At 34.1% G+C, this 23,823-nt stretch overlaps 3 protein-coding genes across 3 annotated transcripts; 2 read left to right on the plus strand and 1 right to left on the minus strand.

The window, feature by feature from the left end:
• Nucleotides 1–8,456: 8,456 nt before the first annotated feature.
• On the plus strand, nt 8,457–12,979 carry LOC108207282 (ycf3-interacting protein 1, chloroplastic). Its single transcript, XM_017377743.2, has 6 exons — nt 8,457–8,864; nt 9,079–9,123; nt 9,915–10,028; nt 10,753–10,833; nt 11,434–11,598; nt 12,756–12,979. Exons 1-6 carry the CDS (start codon nt 8,592–8,594, stop codon nt 12,843–12,845), a joined length of 768 nt encoding a protein of 255 aa, XP_017233232.1. The 5' UTR covers nt 8,457–8,591; the 3' UTR covers nt 12,846–12,979.
• Nucleotides 12,980–13,431: 452 nt separating this feature from the next.
• LOC108207273 (uncharacterized) lies at nt 13,432–14,847 on the plus strand. Its single transcript, XM_017377735.2, has one exon. The coding sequence runs from the start codon at nt 13,574–13,576 to the stop codon at nt 14,696–14,698; it is 1,125 nt and encodes a 374-aa protein (XP_017233224.1). The 5' UTR covers nt 13,432–13,573; the 3' UTR covers nt 14,699–14,847.
• Nucleotides 14,848–18,597: 3,750 nt separating this feature from the next.
• On the minus strand, nt 18,598–22,097 carry LOC108204951 (galactan beta-1,4-galactosyltransferase GALS3). The gene is made up of 2 exons (XM_017374651.2): nt 20,707–22,097; nt 18,598–19,188 (listed from the first exon to the last, which is right to left on the minus strand). The coding sequence occupies exons 1-2, from the start codon at nt 21,819–21,821 to the stop codon at nt 18,843–18,845; spliced, it is 1,461 nt and encodes a 486-aa protein (XP_017230140.1). The 5' UTR covers nt 21,822–22,097; the 3' UTR covers nt 18,598–18,842.
• Nucleotides 22,098–23,823: the final 1,726 nt, after the last annotated feature.

Consider the following 23,823-nt stretch of genomic DNA (forward strand, 5'->3'; position numbering starts at 1 on the left):
AGGATCTTTTGAATATGCGCATTTTGGAAGATTCTAGACCTGCCAAGACTTATGCCAACAACCACTGGACTTAATCAGTACAAGAAAGGTACATCAACTGAAATGTCAAGTCTCAGAGGTATTCAACTTATCACTTTACTTAACTGCAAGTGGATCACATGATATATTTTCTATAAGGTATTACTTCTTTCATGAGCATGTCTATCGTATTTCTTGAATGAATTCATGAGTATTAAATTGTCTATACATAGGACTTGTGAATTTATTTAAAATCCAGTACCTCGTGCTTTTTGCTATTATATATGATTGCCATGTTTATTGATTTGCATGCTTAGATGGTGATTATATGTTTTAGCATGAGTATTTGTTATTTCAAATTATTTAAATTGTGTTGCATGACAATTAAGTGACTTATTTGTTCATGATTTAAATGATTAGAGATGACATGAAGCATGACTTAATTATGTTATTTTTCTTGATCTATACCTCTTCAACAATTGGTATCTAGTAGAGAACTTTGTCATAATCTAGTCGTGATATATCTGTATTTGTGAACATACTTAGGATTATTTTCTAGGTTGAATTCATTTTTATAGGTATAAAATCTGATGCATGACTTATTTGTTTCTAGACTTGTGACTTGTATCAGTAATTGGTATGTGGTTAGAATCTAGTTAGAATTTAGTCATGATATACTAGTATTTGTGGAGTTACTTAGATTCTCTCTAGGCTGAATCCATTTATATTAGTGTATATACTTGAAGCATAACTATTTGTGTTGGATATTTGATGATTCATTAATTGATATTTCATTTCATGTCTAACTGCATATAGTTGTGATACTTTTAGTGTTAGTGATATTTTTGCATGCTTATATGTAGATCACTAATATTAATTGTTAATATTTTCTGCGAGGAGTTGTGTGAGTTTACTTGTACTCAATGCTTACATGTATAAGACTTGTGAACTTTTCTTCAACTTTCCCTCGGGCTTGCGTATATCTTTGTATGATTGTCATGATTTTAGTTGTTATATGATGATCTGATAATTATATGATATAGCGTAGGTAATTATTATTTTATCTTAGTTAAATTGTGATCCATGACAATTATATGCTTATTTGTTTCATGATTGACTTTGATAGAATAATAGATGCATGATTAATTCACATTTTGAATTATTTAATTGGTATCTCTCTTTGATGCTTTATTGATGTTTTATTTGTGAATTGATTGTGATATATTGGCACTGGTGAAATATTGTTGCATATTTCTTAAAACCACTAGGGCTAATATATTTTAGGTGTTTAATATTCTGAGTACAAGGGAGACAACATAATCTTTATTCAGTCTCATATTTATGTTCTAGAGTGGTGAGTTTCTTTAAAGAAATTTTCATATCAATTGATTTCAACAATTGGTATCCACTACTCTATATCATAAAATTTCTTAGAATATTTTGCATCTATACATGTAGCGTCATAGGACGATACATTGATTATCTTGTATTTGTGTACTTGGTGATCTTTGTCACTTGTAGCGTCTGTTTTGACGATGTGCTAGTATGAGGCCTTTTCACTAATTATTGTGGTGAGTGCTTTATACACTGTAGCGCATAAATTTTCTTTTTCCCTTTTTAAATTGTAGTGAGAAACAGGAGTCTGTGTCTTTTTCAAAGACAAGTTCATTTAAACCTTTTATGCATAGATTCAGACTCTCGTACTCAAACAAGTTTTTAATGGAAAACTTTGATTCTTTCATCGGTTGTGATTGTCATTCTTTATGAAAATCATTTTACAGTCACAACTGATTCATTTTTCTTCAAAAGATTAAATGCAATTGCTTTCATTCAAAATCATAGATTTTCTAAAATGCATTTATATCTCTTTCTGTTCTTCGGAACTTAATCAGCCTCTTGGCTTTCCTAGATAGTCATAAGGTTGAAAACCAACAATCTTTATCCCAGACTATAAAACCAAATTCAGAACACATCCCAACTTTCCCCCTGGAGTGATAAGGAACTTATTAGACTAAAAGTCAATGAGGGAGAAACTGTACTCGTTGCAGCAAATAAGGATGTGAGGGATAGTGTACCCACAGCTCTACCTCTCAAGGAGAAAAGGTGTTTTCAAACTTGAGGTAACTGTTGCTCATCTGTATTCTCCCAAAAGAATATAGAGCTGAAAAGGCAATAAAACAGTCTCTGGAATCATTCTCTCAACAGGATGAGTCCATTGAAATTCGCTCGTCAGCCAGAGCATCTTGTATTGAGTCAAGCACATCATCAGTAATCACTCTGATGAAGAGCCTAAACAAAAAATCTTATGGACACGATACAAGAGAGTGCACAGTGAGGTTAAAGGTTTTGTTCCAGAAGCAACTTCTTCATTTACCATTTTACGGTAGATAAGATGGTTGATGCCTTTACAGGTGTAAGGAGGAAACGAGGATCTCAATTGCCAAATCTTCAGGATTCTCGTCTCCCTCCCCAGATAAGAACAGATCTGGATCCAATCGGAATGGATTTCCTATTTATAGGAGATCGGCAACTCTCTGACTATGAGTCAATTTATTGATGAGTCAGTTGAGGATCGGGGATTTACGAAACCCCATTGCACCGCCAGTGACCTCTCTTGAAGGGGCTATGGTGATTTTCTCATGCAGGTATAGAAGACCATACTTTGAGTGCTGAGAGAAACACTGTGAGCCAAACACTGAGAGTTAAACACTTGGTGAGATTCTGAGAAGGTTCAGTTAGATACCTGAATGAGAAATATGTGAGCATGAGTGAGTGCAAACACATAGGAAATTGAGAGAATGAAACACTTGTGAGGTACATATAATGATAATTGGTATTGAAAGCTCACAAGTTGTTGAAAGAATTGACGGAAGCAACTATGGTTCATTCCATTTCACGGTGTGAACTTATGGTTGATGATTCACTTGAATCAAGTGTCTTCACAGACATTGAGGAGGACTTAGGCCTTTGCCATAATTAAGCCTTTGTCTAACCTCCCAGAGCAAACAACTCTGGATCCTTAATTGGATAAGCCACTTAGTGGTTGGCAACTTGTGGACCATGATTCGGATTTATCTGATGAGTCTATAGGGACTGGGAATTACGAACTCCCATTGCACCACCGGTGACCCCCTTTAAGGGTGGCTAAGGTGATTTTCTTGCAGGTACTCAGCATTTTGGAAGCTCAGTATTTGTGTGGAGGGATACACTTACAGAACTCGTGAGTGACACCCTTACCCAAAAACCGAGAGAAAATTGAGTGTTGAGTGATACACCTGCAGAACATTTTAGTGAGACACCCACTAATTACCAAATTTATACCTACAGACATAGTGGATGTAGTTACTGGAATGTCAGTTTTACTCATTACTTTTCCGTTTGGAACCTATTCTTTCAGCATAGGGACCAACCCAATCAAAGTAAACCCTTCTTCTGAACTCTTTCTTCGACCCCAGCTTTAGCGTTGTTTAGTTCTCTATGGGGAGATTATCTTTTGGTACAGGAAGTATTGTACACGTTCCTTGACCATATTTGATACCACATATCCTCGGAGGATTCCACAACTAAGGGGGAGAATATATTTAGGGGGAGAATATATGAAAGGGGGAAGAAAAAGTAAGTTAGCTTTCTTCTATTGTCTACAACTAAGGGGGATTAAACTACTCTTTAGCTGTGTACTACTGAAGGGGAGATTCTTCTTCAACTACGGAGGAGGATTGATCTTTCATCTAAGGGAAGACAACTACTTATCACCAAGGGGAACCTGATCAAGGTAACGGGAGGAGAAGTATAAGGTGATACATTTATTCTTCAGTAAGTGGTAGACAGGAACTTATTCATTACCACTGGAGAATTCAATGAAGCTGCTGATTATTCTTTGCATAATGGAATGTTTTGAATTCTCTTCAAGACAGACTATGAGGATTATCTGGCAGGTAAGCAAGAACCAGAGAAATAAAAGTGATATGCACATTTGTTATTTCTATTCATGAAATCTGGAAATGTATTATATGATCCAGAAACTCTGTAGCATTATTTACTAGTCCAGGACTTTACTTTTTCTAGTGTTAGTTGAGTTATCCTCCAGAGGATTTGCTTGTTATGATTAACAAACAAATAGGGGGAGATTGTAAGTCTAAATGTAAAGACAACCCTATCTGTTACATAGGGATGATAACTCAACAATAGAACAGGACAAGTAAATAACACTACGCCTGCACCGGAATCGGAAGATACGAAGACAAAGGTTGAAGAAGCCATCTACATTCTTGAAGGAATAAGTTCACTGGAAGAAGTTCATTAATATGTTCATGCCTCAGTGAAGAATAAAGATTGAAGTATTCAAGATTGTGGAAGCAATGAAGATGTTGTCCAAGTACTCGAAAGATTTCAGTGCAACCCCTGAAGCAAGATATTTTTATATATCTTGGTTGGTTATTTATAATCAACAAACTGAAGCATAAACTAACCCGGAATGACTGATCAAGAATATTATCAAGCAAAGGATTCAAAGAATTATTTCAGTTCGAGTCGCTCGTGAACCAGACCAGTGCACAGGACGTCAGGACATACGAAAGTATTCAGTGGATTCGATCAACGAATATTTGACCAAGTCAAAAGAACTACTCCTAAAAGTGACAAAGGAATTTCAAGTTAATATATATATTTATATATTTATATTTATGTGATATTAATTGATTATTACTTGAATAAGAAATTAATTCAAGTAATTATCAAATCAATTAATAAATCATAAATATACATATACAAATATATATATTATGAAAAGTCTCCCCGGTCAACCCTCAGTCTTATGAGAGATAACAGGGAAGGAATTTGGTGAATGGCGCAAGGTTGTCTCGTTACTTAGATTTATTCTAAGTAACAAACCTCACCCTTCCACTGTACAGGCGCAAGGTTTGACTTTAAGTCAACACTTGCGCCACATACAGTAAAACCTTCATTACTCACAAATCGATTAAGTCATATATGCTATTACACTGTGGGACTATCTCCTTAGAGGAGCGCAAGTTTTGACCGTGTCAAAGCGCAAGGTTTGACTTAGTCAAAACTTGCGCTTGACACTTAATCAACTCTGTGGCCTTGTATAAATTCTATCTCAAGCCACAGGGGTGTACGGTTAAGCGCCATGTTTGACTCTGGAGGGCGCCATCTTTGACTTTCACAAGTAAAACCACTGGAATATACATATAAGTATATTTGGGGCGCAACTTAGCTATACATATATGTATATATATGTGTATATGAAAGTGGCGCCAATCTCTTGTGATTTGGTGGAGTTAGTTTTATTTTTAGAAAACGAATCCGTCCAGGACGAACTCAAGTCGTCCAGGACGAACTCGTTAACCATGGTTAGTTGTTGGAAAGTCTATAAATAGGGCTTTGTGTTTTCATTTGAAAACAACTACACACTTTGTAAAGTGCACACACTACACACATACGAGAGCTTAGATAGAAGATCTGTTTTGATAGGCGTTTGTGTGTAGAGTGTATTGTAGTCTCTGCAGCCAACCTTCGGGTTTGGATTTATAGCACCTTCGAGGTATTTATCAATATACAGATATACCTTGGAAAATATTGTGTGTTGGTTTAATATTTTCATATCCTCAGAAATCGACCCAATAAATATCCGGAACACGAAACCCATTACAGGACTGCAATTTATTTATCCGCAAGATTCGAAAGAATTTTAAATTGTAGTGAGTATCGTATTCAACCCCCCCTTCTACGATACTTTGGACCTAACAAAGTCTGATTTGCGTAATCGGATGGGGGATGAGTGGCTGAATGATAGTATAATGGTGTACATCGAGAAGGCAATATTTGCGACTGTGGATAACGAATCAATCTTGCAACGTTATCAGCATATGCAAACTCGGAGGATTCAGTTATCGTCTATTAGTACTTCAAGTAAGGATGATAGCACCAGCACATAAAAAAAGGTACGCTTACTTTTATGAGATAAAAATATGAATTCTTGATGTTAAATAATTGAGCCCCGGTTGATTTTTAATCCTAGTTCCGCTACTGGAGCTAGAAGGCCAGGCTTAATGTTTGTGAGGAGCAACCTCAGCTTTTTTCTTTGCTTCTTCTTATCCATATTTCTATACAGATGTTTGGCACCAGTAACGCCATGTCTGCTAGTGACTTTAACTGAAAGTATTAATATGTATTTATCAAGATGCAGACACGATCCGAAATTTCGACACTGATGAAGACCCGACCGTGATTGGAAATTGGGAAAAAGTGATTCGAAAATGACATGATCAATTCGAAAATGATTCAAATTAAAATTTGATTATATTAAATTTAAAATTTTGATTTCATGTAAGTTTAGATGATTTTAACAGAGACATGGAACTCTCCTGAAATTTTATACAGACAATTCGAGAGAAAGGTGTCATTTCAAAACCATTTTGGGTTTCTAGTCTCGAAGTCGGGCTCATTTCTACTTCCCTTATGGGCTTCAGTTGGAATTTTAGAAACTCAAAACTATTTTGGGCTTTTAGTCTCAAAATCGGTCTTCATTTCTGTAGGCTTCTATTCCGCTTTCTTATTCTTTTATGTTATTATTTTTTAAACAAAAGAATAGCTAGTGATGCTTTTTCGTTAAAAAAAAAAAGCTATTGACGCTTTTCCGCAAATTGTGATAATGCATAATTTTTTTTTAAGAAAAATGATAAAGAAGGAAGTGACTAATTATCTTTATGAGAGACTCGAGAGTATGTGTTCGCTAAAATATTTAGTTAAGATGACAATTATATAAAATTTATTAAGCTTGTAAAATGTTTTGGATGATCGGTACATTTTAGTTATAATATTTAAAAAGAATTTAATTATTATAAATAAAATATTTTAGATAACATATAATATATTCAACAAAATATAAAAAAGCACATCAGAATAACTTTTTAACATATATTGTGATTTATAACCTGGCAGGCTGGCATGTATATTTAATTAAGCTATTCATTTATTTAGTTACAATATATTAATGATTTCCATAAATGATATATGTAATACGTTAAAGATTCCCAATTTAATTGATTAATTTTCAATAACTTTTTATAAAATGAACAATTTGATTTTTGAAATACAATTAATTTTATGAATTTATCTTAATTGAAATACAAATCCGGTTAATTTTATGAATTTATCTTAATATATATATATATATAATAATTAATTAAAATTAAAATATTATATTATTTTAAATATGAATAATTGTAAAATTTATGATACGATAAATATATATTTGTTAATAGATAACTAGTAATATATAATAACTAAATATCAAATAAAATTTTTTAATATTAAAACACATCCAATTTCACTCCAATTTATCGGAATGGGTGACTAATTAATTAACTCTGATTTACGATGGTTATGTGTCATAACTCCTACATTATACGATTATTTATACTATTAATAGATATATCTAGTTGTTATTTGGTCGAACTAAATAAACATAAAATCTTTGTTGAATTTAAAATTTTTATCTAATTATTTATATAATACCAACAAAAATATCAGAATTTCCGGTGACTTTTACATGGGCATTTGTCATCCCAATTTTATTAGATAATCATTAATCATCATATATTCATTGTTTCTTGTTATATGAGTTCAGCACAGTTGCCATTATGATAAAAATGTAACTCAATAATAATAGTGTAACGCGTTTTCTAGGTTAAAAACCTACCAAACTTAAACCATGAGAGTCCGGAGGAAATTTTAGCTCTAGATTTTAAATCGGAGAAGCTGCCGGATGGGAGAAGATGACAGATGGATCAATATATCTCATTTCTCATCTCATCTAATATCTCAAATTAATATCCACTTTAACATTTGAAAACTTGACAAATGGAAAAATATGAATTATTATTTATAACATCTAAATAATACTATAGTTAAACAATATTTAATTCTCTTAGAATAATTCAAATTTCCTATTTTTCGGGACAGAGAAATAATATTTTCTATTGACATATGTTTTCTTATTATTTATTATCGAGAACTAAATCAATGAATAAAATTCCAATAAAAAATATAAAATAAATTTTTCCCTCAAAGAATGTTTTCCATGTCAAGAAAAATGGACATCCATGTATTAAAATATTAATAAAATAGATAATAAATTATAAAATAATAAATTTGGAAGTATATATTGTGTGCAATTTAATGGCTTATATATAACAAATAATATTGTTTATTTCATCATAATAACTCATTATTTTGTATCCTTACAAACCCCTCAACACAATCCAAAGACTTTCAATTAGTATGTATTGGTTTATAAACTTTGATTTCTTCGAATGAATAATTTAGAATGATTAAATGAATCTAAAAATTTTGCAGTCCAAACTTTTAACACAAAATCTTTGTGCGACTCAACTTTGTTTTTTATTTTTTTTGTCATATTAGTGAGCCTCAACTTAGACCAAGAACATCCAAGAAACTCCAACTTTGAGGAGTTTCCTCAGTTAAACACCTAAACATACTAAGATATTCAGACACAAGCTCACGAGATTTTTCATATATCATCATCTGAAATGGCATTACACTTGCCACTTCAGGCATCATTCTCCACCAGTGCCAGTGGTGGTTCTTCTTCTTCGTGCAGAGCCTTATCCTTATGTCTATCTTTTAGTCATCATCATTCACAGCCACTTGTTTTACAGCATACAAGGAGGTGTAGCAGCTCTGTAGTTTTAGCTAATAAAGAAGACACTGAAGTAGTGGTTAATTCGATACAACAACAAGAATCGGAGTCTGAGCCTGACCCTGATCCTCAGGACCTTGAATATGTCAACCAAATCAAAAGGGTCTCTCTCTCTCTCTCTCTCTCTCTCTCTCTCTCTCTCTCTCTCTCTCTCTCTCTCTCCCTCTCTCTCCCCCTCCCTCTCCCTCCCCCCTCTCTCTCTCCCTCTCCCCCTCCCTCTCATAATTTGCATGATTGCCATTTGTGTGTGTTATTATGTGTTTTAATATGTAATCACCCTTTAATTACTTATTGCTGAGGACCTAATCTTTTTGTAGGTGTTGGAGCTTTTGAAGAAAAACAGGGACATGCTCTTTAGTGAGGTGATTCGCCACTTTTTACCTTTACTCTTATATTTGATGTAATTGGTTTAAGCAGTGGAGATTCTTGAAGAGTCGAAAAAGTTGTATATAGTTATGTTAGAGAAAGTCCAAATGCATTGCCAGAGTATAGAACTACAGTTATAAGATGACTCCGATGCATAGCTATAATTGGATGAAAATTTGCATAAACTGTAATTGGCTTTACCAATGAGACCAAATTATGGCTATAGATATGTTTGCCACTATTAAAAAAGGAAGGGAATTATCTTTGCTGCATTAGTTTAACTTAAATATAATGATGCTATAGCCATTTTAGCATTAACATTGGAGTTTAGGTTATATCTTAGCACCAAAAAACCACTATATGGTACCAAATACAGAAATAGCTAAAGCCATTGTGGCATCAGGATTGGGCTTGCCCTTAATATGTACTAATAACTTTTGCTATCCAGAAAAGGGGTTAGCGCAACTTGTTTCGCGCTTGCCTTTCATCGCAATGTAATGATTCCGTCATTCTATGTAATATAATAGAGATCCTGTCATATTTCTTTGTTTTGTGATATCCAGTATCTACCCGGATATATTGTCATTGTCAATGTAAATTGTCCATACATATGTAGGGAATATGCACGATCATGCAAAGTACAAATTCAACTCTTTGATTAGACCACATAGAGTGCCTTTCTGATTTCCAGGCCTGCTGAAGTTATTGGTGCTTCTTACCAAGCATAATGATAAACATGTAGTGGCTAAATTTTCATTTTCAGTGTCTTATTTTTTGGAATCTGTAGGTTAAGTTGACGGTGATGATCGAGGATCCAAGAGATGTTGAGAGGAGAAGGTTGCTCGGGATTGATGATATTGATGCCCCAACAAGGGATGAATTAGCTGAAGCATTAGAAGAAGTAAGTCCCGTGTTTCCTCTGCCCAGAGCTAAATTTATGTATGAAACAAATAATTCCATAGCACTTAATTGAAATTGCTATTATTACCTTGTTTCAAGTTAAAGATATATCCAATATAAGCATGCTTTTGAAAATCTTGCACAACCATCCACTGACCGCAGGCAGCTGGAACCTTTGCCCAGCTGTCATAAGTCTTTAACATTTTGAGAGCATAAAAGTTCCAAAGCTTGTTAACAAATAAACACTACCTAAGCTTTCACTACTTTTATTAGTCCACGGAGACTATTTGGCGGATGAAAATCAAGCAGTTCTGTGTCCTCAAGGTTTTAACATAATATTGGCTTGTGGTGAAGAGAGGATTTGAATTAAGGGTACTACAAATAATTTGTTAACAGTAGAAGTTAAACTTGAGCCTATTTGTGAGTTATATGGACCTTTTTGCATTGTGTTTTTAACACTGGACCTGTCGATTCTTCTCATATTGGCCGAATATACATCATGCAAATCAAAGTGATAAGCATATTTTGGTTCCTTTCTGCTACAAAAGATTGAAAGACGTGATAAATAAAATAGAAAAAAAGAAAAATACATCATAGAATTGGTTTTCTTATATGGATGTCAACTAACAGCCACAGTTTGATGTATTTGGATCATTCACTGCAGAATTTGCTTTCCCAACAAGATTTTCAAATCCTGTTTTCCTTTCTTAATTTCATTTGTCTAGGTAAATGAAGGGAAGATTCCGAAAGATCGTGTTGTGCTTCAAATGCTTGCAGAAGAAATGATGCAATGGCCAAACTTAGAGGTACCTTTGCAACTCTGTAGGAACAATAATTATGGAATATATATTTTATCTGCAATTGTTATTATCCTCTTCTCATGTACTTTAAAGTTTTATGGTTTCTGTGAGTTTTATTTGTCCTGGCTATATTATTATGAATTTGCTTATAAAAGTCTACTTATCAGAAAGTAATGGTGGTGAATAAATGTCATATTATTAACTTAGTTGTTTGCTTAGTAGTGCATTTTCTTTTCCACAAAATGTATTACCTTTGTGGCTTCTGTTGATAGATGCATTACTGTAATAGGTGTTACCTATATATATCAGTATCTGCTTGCATTCCCCCTGTTGTTTGAGGTTAAATGGAGGGTCACACAGTGGATGCTCAGTTTGAATTGTTTAGATTCTTCATCTGCTTGCTTCTGAGCAACGTGAAAAGTCAATGTGGTATAGGAAACCACGGCACCATGCAAATCTTCCAGCTCTAGATGCCCTAACTATTTTCATGCTCTGACATTTCTCTTGACATATAAGCTGACTTCCAAAAAAATAGTCTGAAGCTCAATAATGTTTCTTGATATCCTCATGTTAATTATGTAATAGTCTTATGTTGTTACTTGACAGGTTGAAATAAAAAAGAAAGGACCGCGCAAATCTCTCTATGCTAAAGCCACAGATACTGGGGTAGATCCTGCAGTTGCCGCAAAGAGACTGAAGGTTGATTGGGATTCAGCTGCTGAAATTGATGATTCTGATTTCAAAGATGAACGTGATGTGCCTTCAGTTCTGGTCAGTTTATATACCTGTAAACTATAATATTTATTTTTGCAGTTATTCTGGTTTTTATAAAAGAAAACGCTAAACAAGGCCTCTCAGTATTAGAAATAGAAGACTCACTTTAGATTGGGGAAAATTTTATAATTAAAACACAGCCTGGACAACAATTAAAACCAACTAAACTACGAAGAGTTGAGAAAAAACTCCACTCCCTGCAAAGGATAAATTCTCACAACTCAATACACTTTGTTGCTACCCAAAGCTTCGCTCCATCCCAAACTCTATCAACTGCGCTGCAGACATCATTGAATATTCATGTATATGTCTCTAAACAAATTGCCCAGAAAATAGCCAAAATTAAGGAGTTCCACATAAGAGAATGATGTTTACTCCCTAGATTCAACGCGCCACCAACTCAGCACAAGACCCAGACATACAAAAAAATTGGTTTTGTTATAGATCAGTTAGATTGATTCGAAAAAATTGTTTCTTCATACATATGGTGTCTTCGCAAATGGCATTTTATTCTATCATCATATGTTTAAATAATGAATAGCAAACTAAAAAATCAATAATATTATGATTCAGTTATTATATGTAGAAATATTCTGAATGGTACCATCATATTGATTTTTCTCGGTGGTACCATTTTGGTTTTTTGACAGACTTATGGCGTACCTAAACTTTTGACTTGTTTGTTTAATATCCTTATAATTTGTCAAAATAAGATACGTCTTGACTATAACTATAATCTAACATTTGAAAATGAAGATCGAGATAAATTTAGTCTGATATTCTTTCTTTCTTGAATCAACAAGCAGTTTAGTATATTTATCTTCAATCTTTTCTCTAAATGTCCTTCTTTCACTATTCTTTCCATAATGTTAATATGCAATTAGAGGATTGTTAGTGATACCACCGGTACCATTCAGAGAAGCCAATACTATGGGAAAATGGTACCAGTTGGAAAAGCCAAAATCACAATCGTACCATCAGGAATTCCCCTTATTATATATCTAGTTGAATGCTCAACAAATAGAAGACAAACTACAGTTGTCACTTAGGTTCACAGCATTGCAAAGGATGGACACATTAAATAGAAATATCTGTTAATATTAACAAGTTAGCATTTTGTACTAAGGGCCTAAGGGGGATGTATTCTCTTGCAGGGATTTGGAGCACTGTACTTGGTGTCAGCCTTCCCCATCATAATTGGTATATCCGTAGTATTAATTCTGTTTTACAATTCTCTACAGTAATCTTTCAGCTCGGATAGTTGGATGTATATTCTGCATGGCTTGCGATTGCAAAGGGTTAAAAAAAATATCCCCCGATCCCACTAATTTTTGTATATTGTAATAATAGTGTAATACGATAATTTCATTTTGTGCCACCTAGAACTTGGTTTTACTTTAAGCTTCCATATTGTTGTCAGTTGTCACTGAGTTCTTACTGGTTCAAACCACAGTTTCTTGCATGTCTAAGAGGATTTCAATTCAATATAGTACATCTCTCGGAACGTCTCCTCATGTAATTGTATTAAATATTATAATCAGATTGTGTTACTGCAAGCACGATTTATATTTTTATAAGCTGCAGCTCATATCTATAACATTCCCCCTCTCTCGAAAGCCCGCGAGTCTGAGCTCTGATATCATGTTAAGCGACTAATTCTCTCAAAACTTTAAGGTGTTAGGAGGAAGCTCTGATATCATGTTAAGCGACAAATTCTCTCAAAACTGGAGGAAGGTTTACCATGATCATATTATATCCTAACAATAATTTGGCAGCCAATTTATATAGTTGTGGAGTGTGTGCAACTGTATGCCTGTTCTATAGTAATAAAAAACGATAGGACATGGAAGGCACTACTGAGATATGGCCTGCTGGGGACATGCTATCCACGTTCCATGGTGATCAAGCTGTATCTCCTTCTTAAGAGCTTCAACCCGTCTTCTAATCATTACAGTTTTCATTCTCAATCACAATGGCATTCCTTCATTCTGATGAATTCTTCTGCTCAGACCATCCTGTGGCAGAGGAAGCCTACACCCAACTCGCAGCTGTCTTTACGCAGGTCAGAAAACAGAATCAGTCGGAGTTCTTTACCATAGAGAAACCTCAAGTGCCAATGGAGGAAAGTCTGCAGAAAGAAAGGCAAATTTCTGTGGATCCGGTATCCATGAAAGAATCCAGAAAGGCACCTATTTTGATCGAATCACCCAAAAAAGAGTCCCGAATGATGCTACCTGTAATCGATTCTCCAAAAGATTACGGTATGCCTCCTCTGCCTCTCCCGCCTGGAAAATCCAGGTTCTTGAGCTATAGCCTCCCAGGTTCTGCTGCTTCATCGCCTAAATTCAGCTCAGCTATACCGAAGAAGAAGCCCCATGGTCAAGCATTGAAGTCTGTCGCTCGTCAACATTCTGTTGCACTATCTAATCTTGCTCAGCTGCGTGAGAAACACTTTGAAAGGAGCAAGTCTTGTGGTGAAACCAGAATCTCTGCAGTAAACGATGAATTTGATCTTTGGTTAACTGACGCGAACAGCAGGCGCTACAGCTTTCCTTCAAGTACTGAAACAAGAAATGATCAGCATCATGGGAGGCAAATTATGCTGGATTCTAACGACGATGACAACTTCAAATGCGGGGCGATGTGCTTGTTCTTGCCGAGCTTTGGCAAGGGAAAACCAGTGAGATCACGAAAGGAGTTGCCAGAAAAGCCCCATGTGATCTCCAGGAGTGTTTCTCTGGAGAAATTTGAATGTGCATCTTGGTCTTCATCAGCCCTCATGCATGACAATGGTAACGGCGATTCTTCCAAATTCTTTGACCTGCCATTGGAGCTGATTCAGTGCAGTGAAAACGACGCGAATTTGCCAGTGAGAGCAGCTTTCGTGTTTGAGAAGGATCGGAAGGGCATTATGAAGAATGTTGCATCAAGAGGGACAGGCAGAAAGTCCCATGAATCATCTCGCAATGTTCGTTTTTCGAGTGCATCCCAGGCTCCTCAGCAGCCAACTTCAGCAGCACCATCACCCTGCATTACTCCTAGATTACTGAAGGCTAGGGAGGATTTTAATGCCTTCTTAGAAGCACAGAGTGCCTAGTGCATTACCAATGGACTATAACTTGATCAAATGTATAATCAATGTCAGGGGGGATCTAGAAGTAATTTCTTCGGAAAAAAATTGTAGGATGTCCCCGTGCCTTTTGCTAAATGTCTGTCTATTTGCGTGCAGCAAAGATTTAAAAGTGTGAAAACAAAAGAAAATTTAAGAAGATTAAGCTTCACAATAATTGTCTTTCAGGTCTGTATGCGAACCATCACAGATTTAGCTGAAGGATTTTTGTAACATAAAGGTACTTAAAGATTCACGAGCATTGACATATTTCCAACACAAGAAACTAGGTTCCAAGAAGTCCATTTTACGGATGAAAAGAGTTTGCAGATTGCGGATATAGTACTCTACAAAAATAGCAGCAAATTTCCATCGCAGTTGTTCTAAGGAAACACCACACTTGCAGGGTGGCAGATATTTGCATCAAAAGTTGCATTTTGAATTATTTTTTTATTCGTCCTGAATTGCATGTTAATATTGATTTGATAAAAAAATATGCCAAATACCGTTTGATAAATATAAATTGAGCCTTTTAAAATTCAAAATAACTTAATGGAAACTTAGAATTTTCATTTTGTTGAATTTTAAGAAATTAGCTTGAATCTGGTATGGGATGGGAGGCCGCCCCCAGGACCCCTCTCTAGACTAGCTCTTAATATAGGTCCTCTTTGGGGATATTGGCGGTTAGCTGTTAGCGGATTGAATTAGATGTTTTGACTAACTGATTCAAATAGATGTTTTGACTAGCGGATTGGATTAACGGTTTCGTGTAAAATTGTTTGGTAAATAACTGTTTCATTAGCTTTTTATGACATATACCAAAACCGCTAATCCAAAAAACTCCTCAAATAGCTTTTTGAGCTCAAACATCTATTTCAATCCGCAAACTATCAAACACTATTATTAACGGATTGAAATGGTCAAACCTCTGACTCACCCCAAACCTCTAATTTTTTCACAAACCGCTAACTTCTAAACACGACCATAATTAAAGATAAGCCGCATAAACTTAAATTATGAAAAAGAACGTCTCAAAATGAATTTATATTATTTGATAAAAATCACTGCACCTCAATGTTTATTATATCTATTTATTTATTCTTTTACTTATATAAACTGATATTTTGTATTATACACAAATAATTAATTATAAAATTCTGATTGCACACAAGCTAATCTGAGTTCTTTATTTACACAGGGACTAACATAATACACATTAGTTTCATGAAGTTGCGTGGCAACTAAAAAAGCTCTGAAACAAACTAGGGCCTAACTATAATTAGTCGACATTGCAGTTTGGCCAGCATGGGTTGGTTTAGCTGAGCATGGATCGGTTTAGCTGGTTAAAGAGAAACTCGCATAGTCGTATGGATTGGTTTAATTGCGCATAGGTTGGTTTAGCTGGTTAAAGAGAAACTCGCATAGTCGCATGGATTGATTTAACCGCGCATGGGTTGGTTTAGCTGGTTAAAGAGGAACTTGTATCCTTAATTACAGGTTCGACTAGCGAAGCTCGTTGAGCATATGTATATGTAGATGCAATTTTTGATATGCATGATCTACGAAGATCTAGGCTCGATATATGCACGGATATATTGGACGGGCTGGTTCAATTTAAAAAAAAATAAAAGAAGTGTTTGTTGATTATAAATAAAATATTATTGTAAGTAAAAATTAATTTTTAATTTATAAATTTTTTATATTTGAAATTTATCAGTTGTAAAAATTATTAATATAATAATAAATCATGATAAATTATTCTATAAAGTGGTTCTTCACATTTTATGAAATCAAATTTTAACATTAAAATTAAGTCATTAAAAAAGTTTTTGGAAAATCCAACTTATCATTCCGGCTTACAAGTCAAAAGTTGATTTAAATCTTTATTTCATATAAACGATTTAAATAAATTACTTCTAACTTATAAATTTAGAATAAGAATTTTTAAATTCAAACAAAATAGCCGCTATTCTCGCTGTCACATGGAATTATATGCATGAAGTGTGTGAGAAAATGTGTAATTTTGTAAAAAAACCGGATAAAGTGAGGAGACCAATTAATATTTGATATATAAAATGAATGTAGAGGGTTGTTAACATATAAAATGGGTATAATAGAAAAATATAGTAATTGTTGATTTTTTTTTTTGAAACCGTAATTGTTGAATTTTTAAAACTATAAAATTTTATTATTTTTAAAATATATATAATTCAATAGGACGTCACGTAAATGAATGGGATGGACTATGGAGAAAGTATATAGTATTAGGCTTTCCAATAGTCTTTGTTCCGGGCCAATATTATTCTCATTCTTTGCCCCCAAATATATGTGCTCGCGTTGACTGTCATGTTGGGCTATTGTTGCTTAAGAATTATTCACAAGAAGGTGTCCTTTACACGCCCCGGCAAATTTAACAAATTTAACAAAATAACAAATTTAATAAATTTAACAAAATAAAGTTATCAAATCATATATATGCCGGCGATAAAAATGAATGAAATTCTCGTATTCGCATACCAGCATACGTTATAATGATTATTTATTTATATCAAAAACGCGGAAGTACAATTATAGATTTGCAATTTATCCGTATTCTTTTCGCGGCGAATCCGGAATACGTGTGATGGCTTACAACTCAGAAATGCCAATTTGCTGACTTTTCTTGAATGCCATCATGCTATTGCTATGCATCTTCTTTCCTGTTCCCTTCCAACATTTCATTAGTGTGGGTAATGTTACAGAAGCGGAAATCATATTCAATTAGTAGAAAATAATCCGAAATACCAGAGATAAAAGGTGCGATAGACATTAGATTAACAGTTGGGACAATTATTGGGAGAATGATTTGTGTATACGCGCTCAAGATTGGGTTGGTTGATGTTGAATTCATGACGTTTTGAGATTGTTTGGTTGGTTTGAAATACTCTTTAGTGGTTTTGAGTGTTTTTTTTTTTTTAAATGAGAATAAATCTCAATGAGAATCGGCAATTCACCGTAATATTTTTTCATTCAAGAAAACTTATTATCTAACCGTCAGATTTTGATACCATATCTTAATGAGAAAATTTAAATTCTCAATAAGTTCACTACGAAGATGAATTTCACGTGCAGAAAATCACAAATTAAAATATTATTTAAATAATCTCACATAATATATTGTCTTGTACTCCCTCCGTCCCAGTCAATAGTATACATTGGGGGACGGGGGCGCGGCACGGACTTTAATGCTTCAATATAGTATAGTTCAGTAAATTATTTTTAAGATTTTCTTTTTTTGTATAAAAATATAACATTTATACTTTTATACAAAAAAAGAAAATCTTAAAAATAAGTTGTAGAACTATGTTTTATAAAAGCCTTAAAAAGCGTGTCGAGCAGTGAAAAAGAAACGTATACAATTGACTGGAACGGAGGGAGTATTAATTTAAAGTAATCACAGAAACAGCTTTCCACTCTTTCAAAATATAGATATGATGTGCGTCCCTCCTCTCAAAATATGAATATGATATGCTTACATTTTATCTTTTCCAAACTCTACTCTGATCAGGATATATTGGATATATTTGATTTGGTAATCCGAAAATTGATGTAAATATTTAAATTATATCAAATTATTAATTCAATTATCAATTAGATATTTGAAAATAATATAATATACTTATTTTATTATATCTATTCTATTAGTTTTAAAATTAATATATAGTGATCAATCATATTTGAATAATCATGTCAAGAAAACACCTAAAAAATTCAGACAATGAATATGGATTACTCGAGTCCCGAATGAACTAAATTTCTTCTCCGTCATCTCATGTTCACCGTATAATTCTCGCATATCCTCAAATTTATTCACAACATATATATCAAAATAATTTGTAAACTCAAACTTTAAAAAAACTTTATATCATTAGATCAAAAAAATAAATATAACTCTATAGATCAGTCACCCTATACAGAAGAACCGGCCTAATTCTATTTCTTTCAATATTTTAGTTCCTCTTCATATAATAAAACCGATCGTAAACATTTTAAAATGGAATCATATATGTATTAGTATGACTATAAACATGATCTCGCCGATTTGGAACTAGTCCACTGCAAGATTTTCATCTCCTTGTGTGAAACAAGCCTGTCATTGCCGCGTATTTTGTAAAGCAGAGCCAATCATTTTGAGCTCGAATCTCTTGACAGCTACAGCTGCGTCTCGCATTGAGGTGTCCATTACATATGGTGTCGTATCGAGCTTGAGATTTGTTTCGTTCACTAGCTGCCGGCATGGCTCGTTTCTTTCTGAGATGGTTCCGTGATAGTGGTAGTATGTTATGCGCCCCTCGGTCTTGTGGGTTGTTTTGCCTGCGAAATTCTGGCTCAGATGGACTCCGGTCGCGAATACGTTTCGCGGCTGGATCGCGTATTTCCTGTCCCTCCTGATTCCTCTTTTTATATCGCGGTACATTAGCTTCTCGAATCCCCATTTCCTGCAAAAACAAATTAAGAAAAGCAGAATTCAGTGACAGGATACATATTTTTTACAGATGTCATTTATTTTTGGTTAGAAGAATTTTAGACTGAGATTTCAGTTGTCATTTTAAATTCTCCGGTTTAAACTAATATTTGAATGTATTGAGTTTCAAATGAAATCAAATTTTATATTTCCAAACAGATTATTTGTTTCAATTCAGAATTTCATTTGATCGTGACTAGAGAATGAAATGAGCGGTCCGATTACATTTAACAAACATCCAAGACAGCCCAGGTAATCAGACAGAACAGAACAGCAAGTCAGAAAAACACAATAATCAACTCCCATGTGAAATCTAAATTACATTTGCTTGTTAATCAGAATGATTGGAATGTGACTGGTTAAACTATTAATCATGAAAACAAATTTCTAATGAGTCTGATAATGATTTGATGCTTTGGATTAAAGAAACAAACAAACACCAACATGCTGGCCACAACATTCAATTAAAGGATCCTTATGGAGGGGGAATTGAAATATAAGATATCATAGCCATATGGAATCATATAGCTGAACGGTCCTCAAGAAATGCATATTAAAATTAAATTAAAAAATTTATTAATGTCTATATCATCATCATGGAACAATCACTTTACAACAAAGGAACAACCTGCCCCACTTTCCAAGTGTCCCATAATATGAGGAAGGAAACAAGAAACATCTATTCGAATACCAGTGAACATGGCAATAATTCCAAGCACACAGACACCACTTGATGTAACATATATACCACAAGTCGGTTCTAAAATTCTAAAATTTACGGGACCTTAGTTAACTCGGGATTATTAGCCTCGGGCACCATATATTTCACAAATTCGTATTAAATATTTTTAAATTTTAGAACTAATACACGCATATCTTGTCTGTCTATAATTATATGAGTCGTGTGTGTTTTGTAATTCTTGCCGTTTCTGGGCCATGTATAAAAATGTGACATCACAATCGACATTTCTCAATTCCACTAGCTACAAAATCCATATGTCGACAGATTACCAAACACACAGTAACGACCCTAAATCAAGAAAATTCCGTAGCTAGTCACCTCATTCACAGCACACAGATGTTGATCTCCTCTGGTCAATTTTTGTTTTCGTACACAAGATCCAGCAACAAACTTGAATATTAGATTGTGACTTATATTCACCTTTCTTGACAATAGCATACTGATTTACATACACAGAATGAAACTCATTCCTCACAGACCAAACAAGTAATCCAGAATTAGACACCATGAAATATATTTTTTTTTTAGTTCGAAAAAATTATATCTTCAATACAATGAAAGTCTAACCCCTATATCTGAATTCGGCAAGTCCATCTAATATTACCAATTTTAGTATTGTGAGCGTTATACACCGACTACGTCTGGTTTGGTTCGATCTTAGTAGTGTATTTCATCGTATACTAAGCGAATAAGCAAAAAACGCGGAACTTATGAATAAACGAATGCGGAGATGAAGATTATAGATCATACCTGTATTCTTTGCCTTCATCTTCGGTGAGACAGAGCTTGTTAGACATTGTCCTCTGCTCAATCGTGAACTGAGTATACTCCGAAAGCGAATCGACAACCGATTTCAGATTACTATCTTTCGGGACATAAATAAACTCATCAACATCAAAGAAAAACATCCACTTAGCCATGAACCTGTACCTATGCAAACAATCATTCACCACAAGAAACTGATTATGATAATAACCATCGAATCTCTCTTCATCTCGAATATCTTGTAGTGTCACGAACCCTCGGTCCATCCACGGCCTCAAAACCTCCATAACTTCGGGGTGGACCCCACCGGCATCATGGATCACAAAATGTGATTTCTCACCGAACATCCTCACATGATAAGCAATCCATTCACGAACTCTCTGAGGACTTAAATTCCCGTATAAAGATGACCCGCAATATAAATAATCATATTTCGGTGGCTCATTAAAAATCGAAAAATTCACACTCCTCGAACCTTCATCTAACACCGTCATGATGTCGGTATGGGTATCCTCCGTGTCACCTCCACCGTTCGTGGAGGCACGGAGGACTAATTTCCCGCCACTTTCCCCGACAGGGATCGGGAAAGTACAATTAACGACTACGGTCGTGTAAACACGACCGTAGCCCCAATCAGGTAAAATTTTGTTCCCATCCACAATAATCGACTCGTTTGCATGAGTCACATTATGCGGAACATACTCGCATTTATAACTAGGGTTTCCAAAAACATGCAGAGGTTTCGAAGATAATCCATTTATAGCAAAAGTGGAAGCGCCTCCTCTGTAAGCTGACATGAGTATGAAATTATAGGCCGCGGCTCCACGTGGATCAAAAGATCTTTTTATAACGCCGTTTTGAAGATCATGGTCTAGTTGGATTGGTTGTGGTGGTGGCGGGGAGGTGGGGATGGCGGAGACGCATTTGCGGAGATCGGAAACGGAGACGAAGGAGAGAGGGGAGGGGAAGAACTGGAAGATTGTGAGGAGAGAGCAGAGGAAGAGGAGAGCTGTGCAGAGGATTTTTACTTCTGCTGCACAGCTCCAGATCACTCCGATGAACATCTTTTTTTCTTTTTCATCTGTAATGTTGGTCCCCATTGGTTTAGTTGTGTTTGTGTGGCGTATAAGTTCTCGGGATTTGACCAGGGTTGTCACAGTTGAAGACGAGGTTTAGTTGATGTAAGGCGAAGAAAACATGAACAAGGAGGGGAATGAGGAGAACGTTTTTGTGAGGGGGAGAGCTTATAATGTGAAAGTTATATACTTTAGATGATTACTCTTTATATATAAAGAGAAAGAGAAGGAGAAAAAACAAAGCAAGCAGAGCAACCGGCCTCAGTTCTGGTTTTTCAATTTTCAAGTAGTATTTGGTATGTAGATTGTATGTTCAGAGGTGGATTTTGTATCGAAATAGAATTCTAAGCGGACCCATATTAGAATTTGATATATATTCTTTTTGTTTTTGAAACAATTTGATATATATTCTTGAAATTTATTGCTTTTGAAAGTAGTAATGTTTAATATGATATTATAAATACTATTTTTTGTTAAGAAGTAAAATCTGATGGAATTTGTTTTTTCTAATATTTTTGTAATTTTAAGAATTTAATATATATTTATGAGATTTTGATGGAATGACTCATTCAAAACCTCAAAAACCAAGTAACAATTTTGAGAACACTTATACTCCACTAAGATTTCAAAAAATATCTATTTTTGAAATGTAATAACATTTTCAACAACAAAAAAAATGCTTCTTTCATGTCAAATTGAATGGACTCGTTGATTTTGATTATATAATTTGGGATATTGTATAATTATGTAATTTGTTTTAATTTTTCTATGAGCGAAAATTTAAGTTGATATTTTTAATTTCTAATTTGTTCAGAATGAAATAATTTCTAATTTGTGATGGTGGAAGGGGGATCTTGAGAAATGAACCCGAGGACAGGTGGAGGTTAGATCATGGGAGGCTGTTTCGGGTCAATTGTAGTCACTTAGTTTCGCATAACGTGGACAGACTACCGACAATTCAAACTCGTATCATAAAAAAAAACCGGCATATCACTAAACTCAATTCTCCACGTTGTAGTTTATAAATCAGTCAAAATAATAGTAAATGGATGTTATTGTTATTTAGATTCTTGATTAGGAGTTGTTACTCAATCGTGGTCAGTGGCAAACACGGTGTCACAATTATTGTAAAGATATTTCGAAATTTGAATACGGATATCGAAGATATATTTTAGATGTTTTTATATGTAGAAACTTCGTATAAATATATAATTTAATTTGGTAACAGAATTTTAATGTTATTATCAGATTTTATAATTGAAAAATACCTCTTAATTCATATTATTTACTCTAATTTCAAAACTCCATATATTGACAAGTATTCTTAAATAATACTCCTTACGTTCTTTAATACTTTTCATTTTTTTCTTTATCGTGTTTGCCAACGCACACTTTTAATCGTTAATATTTTTAATTTTGTATTAATATGAAATATAAAAATTTCACCGTATTAAAATACTTATGGATACGAATCCAACAAAATCACCGATAATTATATTTAGTCTTATAAATTAAGTACTATAAATTAATAACTTATTTCATGTCATGAAGAATCCCGACATATCGAACGGGAGGACGTGGTTAGAACACAAAAGAGTTAGAACTCATAGCTTCATACTTTTACAGGGAGAACCGGCGGCTCACTTTCGCTGGCTGCCATTCTTTTAAAAGTAGTAGTAATGAAATAAAAAGAACTGCGAATATATATACAGCAACCAGACAAGACCGACTTGCCCAAACCCTACACTTTCCTATTAAGATAAAAATATTAAAATAATTTTAGATTAAGACCGGCACTAACAAAAATAAATAAATAAATGGTGATTTAATCATGAAGCATAAAGGTGTGAAGACAAATAATAGAGCTACTAGCACTTTGTTCCTTTCTTACGCACAAAAGTACAAAAGACGTCGACGGATTACTTTTTTAAAACATATCACTTGTAATAATATTATCTTTTTTTATAGTGTGAATAATAAAAAGTTTTAATTTTTTGATTATTGGTTTGGACAAGCTTAATTGTTT

This window comes from Daucus carota, chromosome 1 (genome assembly GCF_001625215.2).
Source record: "Daucus carota subsp. sativus chromosome 1, DH1 v3.0, whole genome shotgun sequence".
NCBI lineage: Eukaryota > Viridiplantae > Streptophyta > Magnoliopsida > Apiales > Apiaceae > Daucus > Daucus carota.